Source organism: Jaculus jaculus, chromosome 10, assembly GCF_020740685.1.
Source record: "Jaculus jaculus isolate mJacJac1 chromosome 10, mJacJac1.mat.Y.cur, whole genome shotgun sequence".
Taxonomy (NCBI): Eukaryota; Metazoa; Chordata; class Mammalia; order Rodentia; family Dipodidae; genus Jaculus; species Jaculus jaculus.
Genome location: NC_059111.1, coordinates 67014209 through 67031359, shown reverse-complemented (window position 1 = coordinate 67031359; position 17151 = coordinate 67014209). Strand labels below are relative to the sequence as shown.

Here is a 17151-nt window from a genome sequence, read left to right as displayed (position 1 = left end):
CCATAAAGCATAACATGTTCACAGACCCCAGGAATTGGTGTATGGACAGCCTTTGGGGCCATATGCCTAGCACTGTACACATGTTCTCATGGCTATGAGTACCTAGGTATACATCTTAAAGACAATATTCTAAAAACGGTATAAAAAATTACGAGTATTTTCAAACTGTAGGTCTGATACACTAGTTCTTCCGTGAGGTTTTAGATATGCAATTTCTAACCATCCTACTGAATGCAGTTACACAATTATTACCTTTTATGTTTGCTTCCACTAGGTTTCTGGTGGCAATGGGGCCTGCTTGCAAGACACTTCAAGAATTGACTACAGCTTCCTCATACATTAAATAAGACTCCTACACTGTGCTGGGTAGACCCCAGTACAAAAATAATAACATGAAAAGTCAAATGCAAGTAAATGCAAAAAGATTTCCTGGTCTCACAATGAATGTAACTAATCAAAACAGAGAAGAGATAATAGAGTCAGAACCCCAAAATGAAGATACAAGCTATGCAACCCTGACCAAGGAAATAGCAGAACTTTCAGAAAAACACCAAAGGACCAATAATCATATGAATGCTGCCTTCACTAGGTTAGAACTAATAGAAAAGAACCAGGAAGGGTTCCAAAGGCAGTTAAATGATCTGAATGACAGCAAACAAAAGAGAAAGTCAGGCTAAGTTCAATGAAGACATAAAGAAATGCAAAGATGAATTCCAAGAAGCATTAAGAAAATCAGAAAATGATGTGAAAAGGGAACTTTCCAGAGATATGTAAAGTATACATTAAAAAGTAGTAGAAAATACAAACCAAAATGAACAAACCCAAATCTCAATAGATGCTCTCAAGAACAGAGTCATCCATGTGAAGGATAGAAACTCAGAACTGGAATTTAAAAAAAAGAAAGAAAGAAAAGAAACAGTTTGTGAGTCCAAAAGTTTCAATAATAATAAGTTCAAAATTTTTTATGAACAGAACATGAGGGAACTGTGGGATACCCTTAAATGTCCCAACATTTGTATCATGGAAGTACCGGAAGGAAAAGAAATATTTAGGCCAAAGGCACAGAGAAATTATTCAACAAAATTATTGAAGATAACTTTCCCACTCTCTCAAAAGAAAGTCCCATCAAGTTAGAAGAAGCTAACAGAACTCCAAACAGACTGGACCAAAGAAGAAATTCTCCAAGACATATTATCATTAAGACACTAAGTATCAATACCAAACAGAAAGTCCTAAAAGCAGCTAGAGAGAAAGTGCCTACAAGAAACAGATAATAACCAAACTCCGAGAAAGCAGAAAAAAAACACCAAACAAACTAAAAGTCGAAGAAAACACCAGATGCCATTAACCACCACACTATGGCAAGGATTCAATCAAACCTCATAGTCATTACCTTAAATATTAATGGTCTTAATTCACCCATCAAGTGACATAAGTTAATAGGATGGATCAGAAAATTAGACCGCTCAATCTACTGTCTTCAAGAAACCTACCTCACCACTAAAGACAGACACCTGCTTAGGGTGAAAGGGTGGAAAATAATATTCCAAGCAAATAGAAATTAGAAACAAGCAGGCATGACTATACTAATATTGGATAAATTAGACTTCAAACCAAAAGTAATCTAAAGACACAAAGAAGGCCACTTCTTACTTGTCAAGGGAATGATCCAACAAGAGGATATCACCATCATCAATCTTTATACACCCAAAACAGGTGCACCACAATTCATAATACAAAACCTACTTGACAAAACAGAAATAACCACCAACACCATTATAGTTGGGGACTTCAATACTCCACTATCAGCCTTAGATACAGCATCCAAACAGAAATTAATGGGAAAGCGAGAGGGCTCAACAAAACAATAGATGAATTAGAACTAACGGACATCTACAGAACATTCTGTGAAAATTCTTGGGGAAAATCCTATTTCTCAGAAATTGGTTCTATTGAGGCACACTTAATTTTCATTTTCAGAACAGAATGGCTTAGTCAGAAACCCTGAGGTGCACCTGAGAGTTGACCCTCTATCCATAGTTTTTCAGGAGTATGCACCTTTTTCAGAAGAGAGACAGAATGGTGGAAGATGGAGGAATGAAAGGAGAGAAAAGGCAATAAGCCAGTTTCTTTGTCTTATGTCTTATGTCTTAGCAGCCATACTTGAAGGCTTACAAATTTCAAGATCCTTATTTTATTCATTTTTTTTGACAAACTTCTTGCTTTTATGTTCTGGATCACTGTGAAAAAGATTAAGCTTAGTTATGTTGATGCAATTATCTTTTTTTAAAAAAATTGTTTATTTATTTGAGAGAGAGAGAGAGAGAGAGAGAGAGAGAGAGAGAGAGAGAGAGAGAGAGAACTTGGTATGCTAGGGCCTTCCAACACTGCAAACAAACTCCAGATGCATGTGCCCCCTTTTGCATATGTGCAACATTGTGCACTTTCATCACTGTGCATCTGGCTATGTGAGATGTGGAAATTCAAACACTAGTTCTTAGAAATCTCTGGCAAGTGCCTTAACTGCTAAACCATCTCTCCAACATGGCCACCTTATTTTTTAATTTCACATTTTACAGCTTAGATCAGTTACATAAAGTTATTAAAATTTAAAAATGTGAAAATGTAATGTGCTTTGAATGTTGCAACACTACATTTAAATGATTTAAGGATGAATTTGTCAAGAGTTTCTTAAAGATGCATTGTATCCAAAATCCATAAGCACCCCATTTTCAATTGTATTTGTATGTTGTTAAAAGATTCAACCTGGGGCTAGAGAGATGAATTAGTGATCAATGGGCTATGAAGCCTAAGGACCTGAGTTCTGCTCCCCAGATCCCACATAATCCAGATGCACAAGGTGACACATGCACACAAGGTGGCACATGCATCTGGAGTTTGATTGCAGTGGCTGAAGACCCTGGCGTGCTAATTCTCCCTCCCCCCCTTACAAAAAAGAGACAACCCCTTTGCATGACAGAGTTGTTCTTACTACACTGATTTCTAAGCTTTTCCTCATAACACTCAGTGAGAAATGCTTTTTAAAAAATTTTTGTTTTTGAACATTGCAATTTCTATAGCCCCCCCCCCAAAAAAAATTTGTTTTTGGAAAACAATGCAAATTTTTCACATAATTTGAGTACAATGCTTCTTTAACACTTTTTGTGATAAAGGCCTCCTCTCAGGGTTATATAAAACAGAAAAAAATAACTCTCAGAGTTCAATGAAGTTTGCATCACTAGAAAGATAGACCCACTTATAACTCCTCTATGACCTTTACTTACCTCTGAAAATAATTAGGAATTATCAAATAATTTTATTTTTCTTAATATGGAATCATGATACAGCCTGTATAATCTCTGGCAAGTCTACCTAACCTATCTCTACCACCTACCCTATACAATAACTGTGCACAAATATTTACTCCTTGGAACACTTTTTCTGTATCTGTTCATAATGCTTCCTTATGTTGGAGCTCCGTCTTTCCTGATTCCCCTGCAAACTTCTTATCATTCAAGACTCATGTCTCTCTTACACAAGGATTATTCCTTTAGCCTCCTCGGTGGTGCTCTTCCCTGAATTTCCACAATACTTCTCACTTACTATAAGTGTAGCCTTTCCAAGTTGCAACTTAATATATATTTTTTTAAACCTGGGTATTTCCCACAGGTTACTGTAAATTTCTGGAAGTTGGTAGTAACTGAAAACCATTACCACATGTAAATATTAATAAAAAATTATTATTGTAATCTGATAACTGTGGTGTGAACTTTTCTGATTAACTCATTTTTAATATGTGATGAATGTAGAATTGAAATAATATCCTTAAATTGACAACAATTGATATGTTTCTTTGGATTCTTTTCATCTATAAATTACTATTCTGTTTCTTTCTTTTAAACTTTGTCTGTGGAGGAGTGGGTGCTTTTTCTACAGTCACCATAGATTGGCTGTTCATGAGTAAATTCCTTTGACATCATTTGTTATGTGCTTGTGACCTTCACACTTTTTCCAACTTGTTAGTTACATCCAGAAGCTTATTCACATTTGATTCTGATTGTTTTGGCAACATTTTTTATATAATATTGTACAATTACATCTAGAGGCTACCATTGCATTCTTAGTTCTCTAATGTGAAATGAGCAGCCACTGATGAATATGGTCTAGATTCATTAATTCATTAGAGATTGTGAAATGTGATGCTTTAATTCTAGAATTTCTTTTCATTTTTTAGTTATAGTGTCTTAATACTGAGAAACTCTTTAAAAGCTTTTATGGTTTAGGTAAGATATATTTTAAACTTTCTCTTATTCTTACCACATTTGAAATAATGAATTGGTTTCCTAACAAAAGAATAAGAAAGTACTTTTGCTTTGCATAGCTATTGCTTAGCACAGTATCTATCATAAAAGGGAATTTCATAATAGTTTGTTGCATGGGTGAATAGAGTCAATAACTTAAAAATGGATTGAATTCAATGACTATTGAATTGCATCAATTCTATACACTCAATACTTAGTTGTCCTGTAAATAGCTGCTTTTTACGAAGGCTTTCAAAGTCCTCAGCAGGCTGTGATACACAGCCAATCTACACCTACTCACTGGCAGATGATTTTTTAAAGTAGCTGCATATTGTTTCATTCCCCAAAACAATATATGAGGATATCGATTTCTCCCTTCCTAATGCTCCAGAAACGTTTTCTGTGCCATGCCCTGCATGTACTACTTATCCATGGACAGCTTCAAGGGCCCTTAGTCGTGGGTTCCAGTTGGGTTCACCTGTTGGAGGCAGCAACAGATGCTGCTCCACCCACATACTTGATCACATTGTTTGGCCTCTATCTCCTCACTTGCAGACAACAGTTGCCAGGCAGCCCTTTGCCCACAGTGACCTTTGATCCTATGACTGTCGCTCCCAAGCCTGCTACTTTGGACACTGTGTATAACCATATAACTGGCTCACACTTGATAATCATCTTCTTTATGACATCTGTAAACTGCTGATCTTGAGTATCATTTCTTTGTTTCCCTCAACAGTGAACAATATGAAAACAAATTGAAAAGAAAACAATGAACTGAGCAAGTATGCAAGTAACTTGGTTACATGGCTTGGGCTTTTATGGTGTTTTATGACACAGGAAAATATTTAAGCAATACTTTAGATGAAGAAAACTTTAGTTCAAGGAAATATGTCACCAAGGAAAAATGATTATAAATGTTTTTTGGATACAACTATGAAACCAAAATTTTTCTCTATTGCCTTTGTCATGCTGCTCCTGGGTTTCTGGGCCTTAGGAGAGAAGCAGGTTTGAGTGAGGCCACTATGCTGCCTGTTTCAGACAGCACTGGGATTGTGCCATACAGATTCATAGAATCCTAGAGCCAGCAGAGGCCATAGGACTAATTAGAACACTCAGGAACAGCACATACATTTGTGCTGTATTCCATGATTTAATTTATGAGGAAAATATTTAAAAGCTACCCTCATGCTTCTGTTCTTTCAATGTACCTACAAAAATATGTAATGGATAAAATATAGGAGCAAGCCAGGTGTGGTGGTGCATGCCTTTAATGCCAGCATTTGGTAGGCAGAGGTAGGGGGATCATGAGTTCAAGGCCACTCTGAGACTACAGATCAGCCTGTGTTAGAGCAAGACCCTACCTTGAAAACCATATGTCTGTGTGTGTGTGTGTGTGTGTTTATGTGCATACACACACACACACATATAGATATATATAAATTTTATATATATATAATCTCACCCATATGTATATACATATATATTACCAATTTTTTCACATGCATTTAGGAGAGTAGCAGGTATCACCCTGTGAATAAAATCTGTGAGATATTGCTCAATGCTTCACACATTTCAAGACTGCATTCAGCTCTCATCTAAGCTCCACCACAGAATTTCCATTGATGAAGAAAAGGAATCACACTTAGGCTAAGGGACATGATCATCATTACAAGTATCACTAAGTGAGAGTCAGAATTCAAGTCTGAGCAGTCTGCACCTGAAACACATGCATATATTCACTGTTGTTTTTATATTATAACATGCATATAGAGATATAAATGCATATTCAATATAGAAATGCTGCTTCTGTGGTTCACACCATACCCTTAATTTTGTTGTTCTATGTTACAGAATAAACCATATTATATGTCTATATCATGTTCTGCTGTATAAACAAATTTGATTAATCAATTTCACTTTTAGAATTTTTTTGCTGTGCTATTTTCTTTACAATTTTTCCCAGTCTCACTTGCCTTATATTATAACTTGTGATCCCATTTACTTATGTTTTATATCACCATTCTTGTACATATTATCTTAGCAATAAGACATCCCCCCACTAAATGATTAGACACAGAAAACTTTTATCTAATCTGTGATTATTGGTTATTATAATTATTACAACACAGTGTTAAATGTTGCTGTGGGTAGTAGGGCCTTAAAAGACTTAGGTTTTCTTATTATGAAATATATATATATATATATATATATATATATATATATATATATATATATATATATTTTGAGGTAGGGTCTCACTCTAGCCCAGGCTGGCCTGAAATTCACTACATAGTCTACCTCTGGCTCCTGATTGCTGGGATTAAAGGCATGCACTACCATATTCAGCTTAATATTTCAAATATTTAATTATAATTTTGTGACTACAGTTGTTTAGTAGCTTTAAACACATTATTTCAATTAATGATACAGAAGTTAAGACATATTTCAGTTTTCTTCCCCTACAAATGGTTTCATTAACTAGCCACCAGATCTGATTTAATTCATGAAATTTTACTTTATTGAGCAATGTTGGTCCTGTATTATTTTGTCACTTGTATATATTTCACACTGTGCACAATGAAAATGATTCCAAGGATACTTTATCAATCTTTCCCCTTGAATGAGTACACACACTCCTCCTTCTCGTTATTCTCTCTGACTTTATTGATGCATTTACACTGGTAGATTATTCTAGAGGGTTATTGGCATCAAAAATTTACAGGCATGCCATAGAAATGCTATAATAGACTCCTTGCATTTGTTATGAGTTTGGGGCCCTCAACTCTCTATGTCATCTTTGAGTGAGTTTTTGGTTTGACATCTTAATTACTGTGTGACTCATGAACATGAGCTTTTAAACCAGGAAGGATGAAAACAGTAGTGTACTAATATGATATCTTACTTAAAAGGAAAAAAAAATAATCAATTAGATTCATCTTCAAAATAGAAGAAAGATGTATTAAGGAATCAAAGGTATATATAACCCTAGCCTAGCCTTTATTCTTTGAATTCCAAAATGAAATTAAAACAAAAAAACACCAAAACTGGGGTTGGAGACATTGTTCACTGAGTAAAGTGCTCACTGCACAACCATGAAGACGAGAGTTCAGATCCCTGAACTCCATGTAATGCTGGTCAATGTCAGCACTGGTGAGGGAGAGAGAGGGAATTCCTGGGGCTCACTGGCTAGCTGGCTAGTTGTATCAGTGTGTCTAATTGTAGCAAGATACCCTGACTCAAAAATAAGATGGTGAAAAGTGGCTGAAGAAGACCCTGACATTCACCTCTGGCCTCCACACACATGTACCTGCACATATATGTACCCTCATACATACAACTTTCATACATACACATACATACACATGCAAAAATGTGTGGGCACAAAAGAGATTATGTTTTAACCAAAACAGTTTTGAACACCCTTCATCTTATAAAAGAATGGCTGTTTATTTGACATTCCCATGAAAGAATATGACAAAATTCTGAAGATATATTTTCTTTTATTTGAAATGGTAGCTATCACAACACATCATATAATGAATAAAGACCATACAACCACATGAAAACTTTTGAAAACATCTCTATAGCCACAAACCATGAAACATGCTGCAGGGATACAAACAGTTGAATACCACAGATGCAGTCCATTTTCAGCATGAAAGCCACCAGGTGAAGGACAAGGCTGCCAGGAGTTTCCTTGCTGCCAGCAGCACCTGTCCACACACCACTTCATAGCAAGGATTCTTTCTGTGGAGACTATCATTTACAGGTTTTCACAATTTCACTGAACACTGTATTTGTTAAGAAGTGACCACTGATTTCTACTTCTGAGGGAGTCATACTAGAATTACAACACATGTTTACAGCACATATTGGTACAATATGAAAAAATAAACACTTTTTGAGTGTTTCACTCATAACAACAGTTGTTATTACATAAATAATTATTTCTCATAGTGCATGTTGTCTTTTAGCTTTCATTGCTCATGGACACAAATGAAGCTGAATAAATAATATATTACGGAGTTTATTTACGTCTTCTTTCATAATTCAGCATCCCATTCCTTTCATAAGCCACTGAGAATAAAGAAGACATAAAATGTGTTTTAACAGGATTCACTAGAAAAGTTAAATAAGGCTCAGTGCATACAGTAATTTGCTGTAAAGAAGGACTTTTCTGTGCATTGAAGAACTAAGAATTTTATTTGTACATCTTTCAACCCTGCCTGAGTCTTGATCCTGATTACAAGTGCTCTACCCACAGAACTCTTAGTTTCTCTGGACATCTATTTTTTTAATCTGGAGTCTCAAAATTACTATACTGTATTTTGACCATATGGCACAATGTTCATTTTCAATAGCTTTCTAAAGCAGTTGAAAATTCACCTATAGTGAATTATAAAAAGAACCATTTCTACAGCAACCAGATAGTAGTGTGAAAATGAAATGTAGGTCTTTCATTCTAGGACAAAGGTCAATAAACTGCATGCTATGTGTCAGATTACAAATGTACCCCATCATTTGTTCTTATCAATAGAGTTGTATTTGAACATCAATACATTCAGTTGATTGATGTAGTATCTATGTCTGTTTTGGATTTAAAATGGCAGATTTGAGTAACTGCTATAGACACCATATGGTTTACAAAAACTAAAGTACTTGGATTTTTTTGACCTTTTCAGTAAAAGTTTGCTGATTTTTGTTCTAAGGGAAGCAAATAGTGTGGGGCCTCTCCCTTTTTTGTGGATACCTTCAAATGATGGATCAATTTTCCATGACACTAAAAACAATCTCATTTCAGTAGGCAATTCAATTATTAATGGAATAATTAGTTTGTTATTCAGTATAATTTAACTTACCTCCTAAATCCCGATGGCCTCTGAAATGTTAAACATTACATCCAAAGGTACTTAACATGCAGCCAATGATTTAGTACTCTGACTCTGTGCCTTCTCTAAAGCCAACTGAATTATGTTACTTTATTTTATATATATATATATATATATATATATATATATATATATATATATATATATATATATAATTTGAAGGTGATCTGAAACTATAAAATGTTAAGGATGACAATAATTATTTAGGGAAGATTTTTATAATCTTATCAAGTAGTTTATAGCATAGACGATTTGTGCCATGGTGGAACTAATGAGCTTCTGTAAAATCATGGACATCATGCTGAATTTAAATGGAAAGGGCAGAAGAAACACCTGTAGAAATCATGGGTGCTACTCAAAGCAGTATCCTCACTGAGAAAGTTTGAGAAAGAAGGTGGAAAAGATCACTGGAGTTATCACTTCCTCCTTTCTAGTGCTAATCTCTAGAAGTCTGACCCCTTATATCTGAAAAAGGTGAGCAATTAACCAAATGCTTTGCATCAAGTAAGCTGTAAGAGACTGAGCTCCCACTGGCCAACTCTGGAGGCAGAACATGCTTATTTACTGTTCTCTTTCACTAGTAGGAGGATGACTAGTGCAGTCAGCCACAAGCTTTCAGTAACAAGACACTTTTTTTTTTTTTCTCAAGCGGTGCAATAGGATGCTAAGTAAAGTAAGTAAAGACAGATTAGCAATTTACTTGAACATAATAGCCTCTTCTATGGAAGCAGAGTTTTTTACCTGGTCCTTGACTTCTGAAAATGTATCTCAACTTCTGTGTGTCTAAGCTAGTGAGAGTTGCTAGACTTGCCAGCTTGTCAAAGATGGTCTGTGACTATGACATGGTAAGAATCAGGTGGCTGGGGAGTAAGTCTGTTAAATATATATTAAAAGTATGTAAAAAGATTCCTGATTATATTTTTCTTTTGCATTTTCTTAATGAAAATACAAGAACAAAGGTTTAGTTATAAATTGATTCCGATTCATTATACTGATTCTATTTTTACTACCTATAATTATACTATTACCTTTAATATTTTTAATCTATTCCAAAGTTCACAGAATCTATGTTATTTGTAAAGTTAAGTGTGTTCTGAAAGATACATAAGTTCTGGAAATGGAATTAATGATTAATATAATTAGTAAGCAAACTACAACTATGTGAGCACGTATGCCCAGACACAAATATTGCTATGGTTTAAATTTATATCCCATTTCTTTCTTTCTTTTTTCTTTTCTTTTTTTTTTTTTGGTTCTTTGAGATAGGGTTTCACTATGGCCCAGGCTGACCTGGAATTAACTATTAATTATGTAGTCTCAGGGTGGCCTCGAATTCATGGTGAGCCTCCTAATTCTGCTTCCCCAGTGCTGGGATTAAAGGCATGCACCACTTCCCAAAGCTAGCATACTATGTATATTAATAAAATAATCATAAGGTTTCATTATTTACACTTATAACCTCTTTAAAACATATGTGGCCCCGGAATGACAGATTAGAAGATGCAAAGGTCATGTCTAAATTTGGAAAGTGGAGAATTAACCAAACTATTAAAATAATCATTTTTGTTTCCTTTTCTTTTTATCCTGTTTTCTTTTTTATTAATTTTTTTACATTTTTTTTTTTTAATTTGAGAGTGAGAGAGAGAGAGAGAGCGAAAGAGGGAGCATGGACACACCAGGGCTGCCAGCCACGGCAAATGAACTCCAGATGCGTGAGTACCCTGGTGCATCTGGCTAACGTGGGTCCTGGGGAATCAAGCCTTGAACCAGGGTCCTTAGACTTCACAGGCAAGCGCGTAACCACTAAGCCATCTCTCCAGCCCCACCTTTTTTTTTCTTTTTTGAGGTAGGGTCTTGCTGTTGTCCAGGCTGATGTGGAATTCACTATGTAGTCTCAGACTGGCCTTAAATTCATAAAGATCCTCCTATCTAAGCCTCCTAAGTACTGGGGTTAAAGATGTTCAGTCCTATGCACAGCAAGAATCATTGTTTTATTTTTTTTTGTTTATTTTTATTTATTTATTTGAGAGCGACAGAGAGAAAGAGGCAGAGAGAGAGAGAATGGGCATGCCAGGGCCACCAGCCATTGCAAAGGAACTCCAGATGTGTGCACCCCCTTGTGCATCTGGCTAACATGGATGGGTCCTGGGGAAACGAGCCTCCAACCAGGGTTCTTAGGCTTCACAGCAAGTACTTAACCATTAAGCCACCTCTCCAGCCCAAGAATCATTGTTTTTGTGTGAGTCTAGATAATTAAGAATTAAACCAGAATATCTTATAGATTTACTAGAAACTATAAATGTTCTAAGTAGATCAGACAGCTGCTGATTAACTTCTATAAAACTAGAAATTTTAACCTATTTTCACTGAAGGTAAAATAGAGAGACTTTGAGTACCACTTCCAGGGAATCTAAGCCAAGGCCTACTAGCTCAAGTGGATTTGATTAAGAAAAATTAATTTCTGTAAAAATGATGAAAGGCTTATTTAACCTTGGACATAGTCTAATGAATGAAATGTGTTGTTGGTATTTACATATAAGATGCAAACTAGTGAAAAGAAATAAAATGTGTGGCTTTAGAGTCACGGGAAGAGTTGTTCAGATTGTAAATGCTTTTGAGAATTGTGGCATCTCCTAAGGGTTTTCTAGCCAGAACTTAATTATACTACTCAGGTATGATGTTTGTGTTCCTTTCTGAATATACTGGAGTAGATCCCATCACACCCATCCTCTCCAACACCCATCAGGATAGTGAGATTATGAGCTTCTACAACTTCATCAAGAGAAAGTGCTGTGTACAAAGATTTTGCTTGCTTTCCCTAGTTATTTTACTTTGGAAAATTCCTAAATGTAATATCTTATGAGACTCATATTATTTCTGTCACAAGTAAACAACTTTCACTTCCCCTTGCCTCAATCTCCTTCAGCAAGGTTGAATAAAGCTTTCTGGGCAGACCTATGAGTACTAGACTGGCCAGAAGACTCAGGGTGGGAATGCCTAAATGGGGAAAACTGAAAAATCTGTTTGTTTGAGAGAAATGCATTGATATTGTGATGACATTATCTTAACTACCTACCAATCCATTATTGACTATGAGTACTGAATTAATATTTTCTGCTCCCTGAGTACCCACTTAAATCTATTATTTTAAATCCTCTGCAACTATGTATTGAAAATGATAGAAATGGATTTGAGATATTAGCTATTTTCAGACATGATTTTATACATACCAGAATTTAAAGCTCTTTTGCCCATTAGTCCAACAAAGGAATCTGTTTTATGCCCTGGAGAAACAAATTTAGGAGTATTTTAATATTTATGTCTTCAAGGAAAAAAAGTCATAACTAGCACAAAGCAAAGTAAGCTTCCAAATATATGCCTATATAATAAATATGTATCTATCACAAGTTTTGGTAAGCCCAAAGAAACAAAGTTTCTCATAAGTCTTACAAGTGGCACTAAAACAAGACAATGAAATTACTTTTCTCAATTCTGTATTGGCAGTGCCATTCATCTGCATTATATTTTATTTACTATGTAAATTTCTAAATGTTACTTGAGACAACTTTGAATTTTTTGGAGTCAGTAATATGTCTGCACAAGAAATAAATTGTCACTTATTTCTTCATATTACTTAATATGCTGTATTTATTAGCAAGTGAGAGATCTCTATTCTCAATGGCTGTAACCATGAAAAAAGGTCACATTTTACTGGACCTGAAAACACTACTTTTGAAAAGTCATATTGATTTTGGCACTAATAGAGTACACTTGTTACTACACAAGTTTTCGCTATATATAATTGTATTGAAAGTCAAATCCTTAGTAAATACTAATAAGATTTATTTATTTTCAATGATGAAGCAGTTGGAATAGGTTATTTTCTTAATACTAAGTGGGAGAACTTTTCTTGTCTTTCAGTGTGTTAGTTGAGAGCAGGGCTGCCACTGAGAGGCCTATTCTCCCACTAAATCTCATCCACGCAGGTAGGGAAATAGGTAATATGATTTAGATGGACCCCTGGGAGTTCTGTCAACTCTGGTTCCATTACATGAGAAACAAGAATATAAAATCCCTCTAGTAACACAATTCGGCCAACTTCACTGTTCTAAGAAATATTTTCTGGTGCTTGGATAGACTATAAATTTATCCACTCTATTATGAGGTCATGACAACACAAACAAGAAACATTGCACCTGTTTTCATGTTTACAATACATGTTTTTACTTAGATATTCACTCATTTCCTTTAATTGGATTCTGGATGCCTTCTTCTGATGATGTCATTATAGATACAGCTCACAAAGATGAGTTAAAAGCTGTCTAGAAATTTCTCTTTAGTGGAAATGGGTATGGGGAGAGGAAGGTGGAGATGAATGTGTGTTTTGGATGTTTACCCTAATACTGAAATTCTAAAACTAAATATGTGAAGGTGTTAAAAGACTCTTTCCTTTCCCTTTGTAAGTGTAATGTGTGCTTTTCGTAACTCCAATATGCCTAAACAACAGAGTTTAGTCACATTAATTATTCATTGAATCACCTTCTGGATGTAAGCCTCTTCCTTTCTTATACAGTCTAAATTAAAACTATTAGGTCTTATGTCATGACTGAGAAGACAGTGTATAAAATAGAATTCAATATAATTAATATTGGCATTTGATAAATATCAAAATAATTTTGAACTTACTTTTATGAGAGATCTGGCCATGTCCTAGAAGAAAAAGAAACAAAAATGGGAAGAAAAAAGTAAAAATTAACAGGCACATGAATTTCTTCTTTAAAAAAACCCGAATTTATAGTTTTAGACAATTATAAAGTAAATTAATTTTCAGATTATTTAACCTTTGCCATCTATATACCTTCTTGAGGAATAAATTAAAGCCATAAATAGCAGCCAAAATTTTAGTGAAAGTCAAACATTTTAACAACTAAAGGAACTTTTTTTAAATGACTTCTATTGTGCATGGATTAAAACGCAGAACTGTGAGAATCTTGAGGTTTGTCATTAGTGGTAAGACTATATATAGTATGTACTATTTTTGAGGTTGGCTACCCATTCCAGAGAAAGAGGTGGGGAGGGACAGACAAGAGGGGAACACAGCTTAATTCGACAGGCCTAATTTTCATTTTGTTACATGACCATTCACAACAGTAAAATAAAGATTTATAGCAATGTTTACCATAAAGAGCCTTTAACAGGGCCACTTGTTTTTCAATTGAGGTATCTGACAAGAAAGAATTGACATTAACTCTTCATAAGGTCCTCTGTTAGTGACTTGAGCTCAAGGGGACAGATTGTTTCTGTCACGCAGCAGAGGGCAGCCAAATCTAGGAACCACAGAGAACTCTCTATAGGCAGTTTCTATCTGCACTTGGACTGACAGGCCAGTGTCCTATGCCCAGACCCCTGCTGACCCTTATTAGAAATTTGGATGTTTCGTCAAGGAAGCGCATTGCTAAGGATAGTTCCTGGTTCTGGTTACTTTGTCTCCCTGCAGCTTGCTAAGAGGACCTCTCCCTGTAGGTGGGCTAATGGCTGTGGAAGCGAAGTGTAAGCCAGTCTCACTGGGTTATGACTCTCAGGGTGGGAATCTCTACTGGAAAGGAAAGAGATGCTTGGATGGCCCTGGCAGGAGCAGGCACAGCCTCAGGTGAGAGATCTAGGGACTGTTGATTATCTCACCGGCATCCCGTTTCCCCATTAATCCAAAGAACTGCTGAGGCTTGGGTCTCCTGGCGATCCTCTGCAGGAGATGCTCGAAGGGCTCCGCAAGTTCCTCCTGGGGGAACACAAGAGTGGACCACTCTCTGGTGTGGACCACCAGAAATCTCCCAGCCTGCCACCGCGGACCCGGGCCGAGAAGCGCGGGCTTCCTTCCCCACGCCCAGATCTGGAGCCCTTTCCCCTCATCCTTCCGCAAGCAGGAACCAGCCTGGCTGCTTCCAGCTCTGCATGGGCGCGCTTTCTCCCATTCAAAGACGTTTTCATCGGCCCGGCCACCACCCAGCTATCTTAATTGAAGGACTGCTTGGGGGAACCCCTCACCTCCCTACATGCACACAGTTTTGTGTACGGCGCCGGTGGGGCACAGAAGGGTGGAAACAGCCACACAACTTTCACTGTTTCCCGAGGCGCGCTTTCTGAAGCCAATAGCCTGCGAGCCAGATTAAGGGAAATTTACAGTATTTTTTTAAGCTGTCAATTCAGGAACTCAGCTTCCCACCACCTTCACCTTGAGCTTCCCCCACCTCCCGCAGCTCTCCCTGGTTAGGGTTTCTGCCCAGAACTGACTGGAGGCCTCCCTCTACTTTTTCTAAGCTCAGCATCACCAAACACCAGGAAGCTGGACAGAAGTCCCCATCTGTCTTGTATGGAAAATGGAGCCTTGTGAGCTCTTAAATCTGGCTGGGACCCGGGGCTCCATGGTTCTTTGGGGAGATGTCCTGAACCCCGCGGTGCAGCCCTAGGGAAGAAACATCGCTGTGCGCAAAAATCCGTGCGTACCCTGGGGGATGGCGCCCTTTACCTGCCGCCACGCGCCTCTGTGTGTCCACTGACTGCCTAGCTAATTAGGGTTCTATTGCCAGGGAAGGGCACACCTCCTTGGCCCAACAAGCTTAAGTGTGGACTGTTCCTCCGGCTGAGTCTCACCTTGATCTGGTCGCTGTCGGACCAGTCGGACCAATAATTTAGATCATCGTTGGCACCGATGTCTTCTGCAAACAGTTGAGTGGAGACGAGAAAGAAGACTGCCAAGGCCACGAGGATTTTCATGTTGCTTTCTGGGCAGAGTGGGAAGGGGAAAAAAAAAAAAACAAGACGGAGAGGGCAACTGACACATACATAGAGGTGGCTACCCAAGAGGTACCCTAGCAGCATTTTTCAGCCCCCAAACTGAACTTAGGTCTGGTTGAACCAGGACCAGAAGGGAAAAACAAAATCATCTCCAAGAAAGATTCTTACATTCTCTTCTGCCAGAGTCTCCACATCCCAGACCCCCCATTGCCCATCACCCTTGTGCCGGGAGCCTTTGCAGGTATAAGACAAAGGCGGGCGTTGGCATTTGAGAAACCAGTGTGCCTCTCTGTCTGTCGCTGCAGTGGGCAGCGGGCTGGACGCCACCTCAGTCCCTGGCGCGATGGGACCAGCGAGGCTGCTAGCCCAGCTGGAGGGAGGCTTGGGTACTCACTGTGGCCGTCTGCCCGGCCCGGGGATGCTGGGCTGCTCCGCGCGCACGGCCGCACGGCACCGAGAGCTCCGAGGAGTGCGCGCCTTTGCGGGCTAGGGCGCTTCGTGGCATTTATCTCCGGCGTGAGGAGCTCGGAGACCCACGTGACCCTCTCCCCACGCGACTTTCTGCTCAATATTTAATTAGCCGCCTCCTCTCTTTTCCCTCCACTGATTGAGAGTTTCCGAGGAGAGGGTAACCCGTCGGTGTCCATAACATGTGGGAACCAATTGAGTTTGAAATGACGCAATTTTAGTGAAGTCGAGTTCTCGCTATCCAATCTAGAGCTGTTTTCTTCCGTCCGCAAATCTGACGCCCCCTCCCCTCTCCTTCCTGACAGGGCTCCCTGACACCTGAGATTACTCATCACAATGGAGCAGTGACTCATTCCTCGGACTTTACACAACTTTTCCCTCTCCTGAGACGTCAGGATAAGTTGCATTTTTGAAGATGGCTAGATAACTTCAGGCATTAAGACCTTGTCACAGGAAATCAGGCGAGAAAACAATCACTTCCCTAGGAGGGAGGGAGCCAGGTTTTCCTTTCCATTTTCAAGGCTTTGAGAGCTGTAACATCTTTCTATGACTAGAACAACCCTCTCCTTCATCAAAGAGAAGACAGGCATTTTATTCAGCATTACCAACGTATTTTTATGTCTTAGTATTTCTGAAGAGGGAAGCAGATTTATTTCACACTTGGGGAAAAGGGGAATTTCAACGTGGCTCTGCATGTA

General features: G+C 37.8%; 1 protein-coding gene across 2 annotated transcripts; it reads right to left on the bottom strand.

The window, feature by feature from the left end:
• Positions 1-7781: 7781 nt before the first annotated feature.
• On the bottom strand, positions 7782-16615 carry Tac1 (tachykinin precursor 1). Of its 2 annotated transcripts, XM_004656192.3 has the most exons (7): positions 16380-16615; positions 15842-15972; positions 14873-14969; positions 14370-14414; positions 13877-13900; positions 12421-12474; positions 7782-8378 (listed from the first exon to the last, which is right to left on the bottom strand). In XM_004656192.3, the coding sequence occupies exons 2-7, from the start codon at positions 15962-15964 to the stop codon at positions 8329-8331; spliced, it is 393 nt and encodes a 130-aa protein (XP_004656249.1). In that variant the 5' UTR covers positions 15965-15972; positions 16380-16615; the 3' UTR covers positions 7782-8328. The 2 variants fall into 2 exon arrangements, with proteins under 2 accessions (XP_004656249.1, XP_004656250.1); XM_004656193.2 differs by lacking the exon at positions 14370-14414.
• Between the last annotated feature and the right edge of the window lie 536 nt (positions 16616-17151).

Excerpts from the sequence above, each read along its gene's own strand:
- Tac1 (XM_004656192.3), bottom strand. The coding sequence starts at position 15,964 with ATGAAAATCCTCGTGGCCTTGGCAGTCTTCTTTCTCGTCTCCACTCAA. Across the intron at positions 14,415-14,872 it reads AATGGGGAAACGGGATGCCG|ATACCTCAATTGAAAAACAA; the intron begins GTGAGATAATCA and ends CTTTCTTGTCAG. Across the intron at positions 13,901-14,369 it reads CCTGTTAAAGGCTCTTTATG|GACATGGCCAGATCTCTCAT; the intron begins GTAAACATTGCT and ends TTTTTCTTCTAG.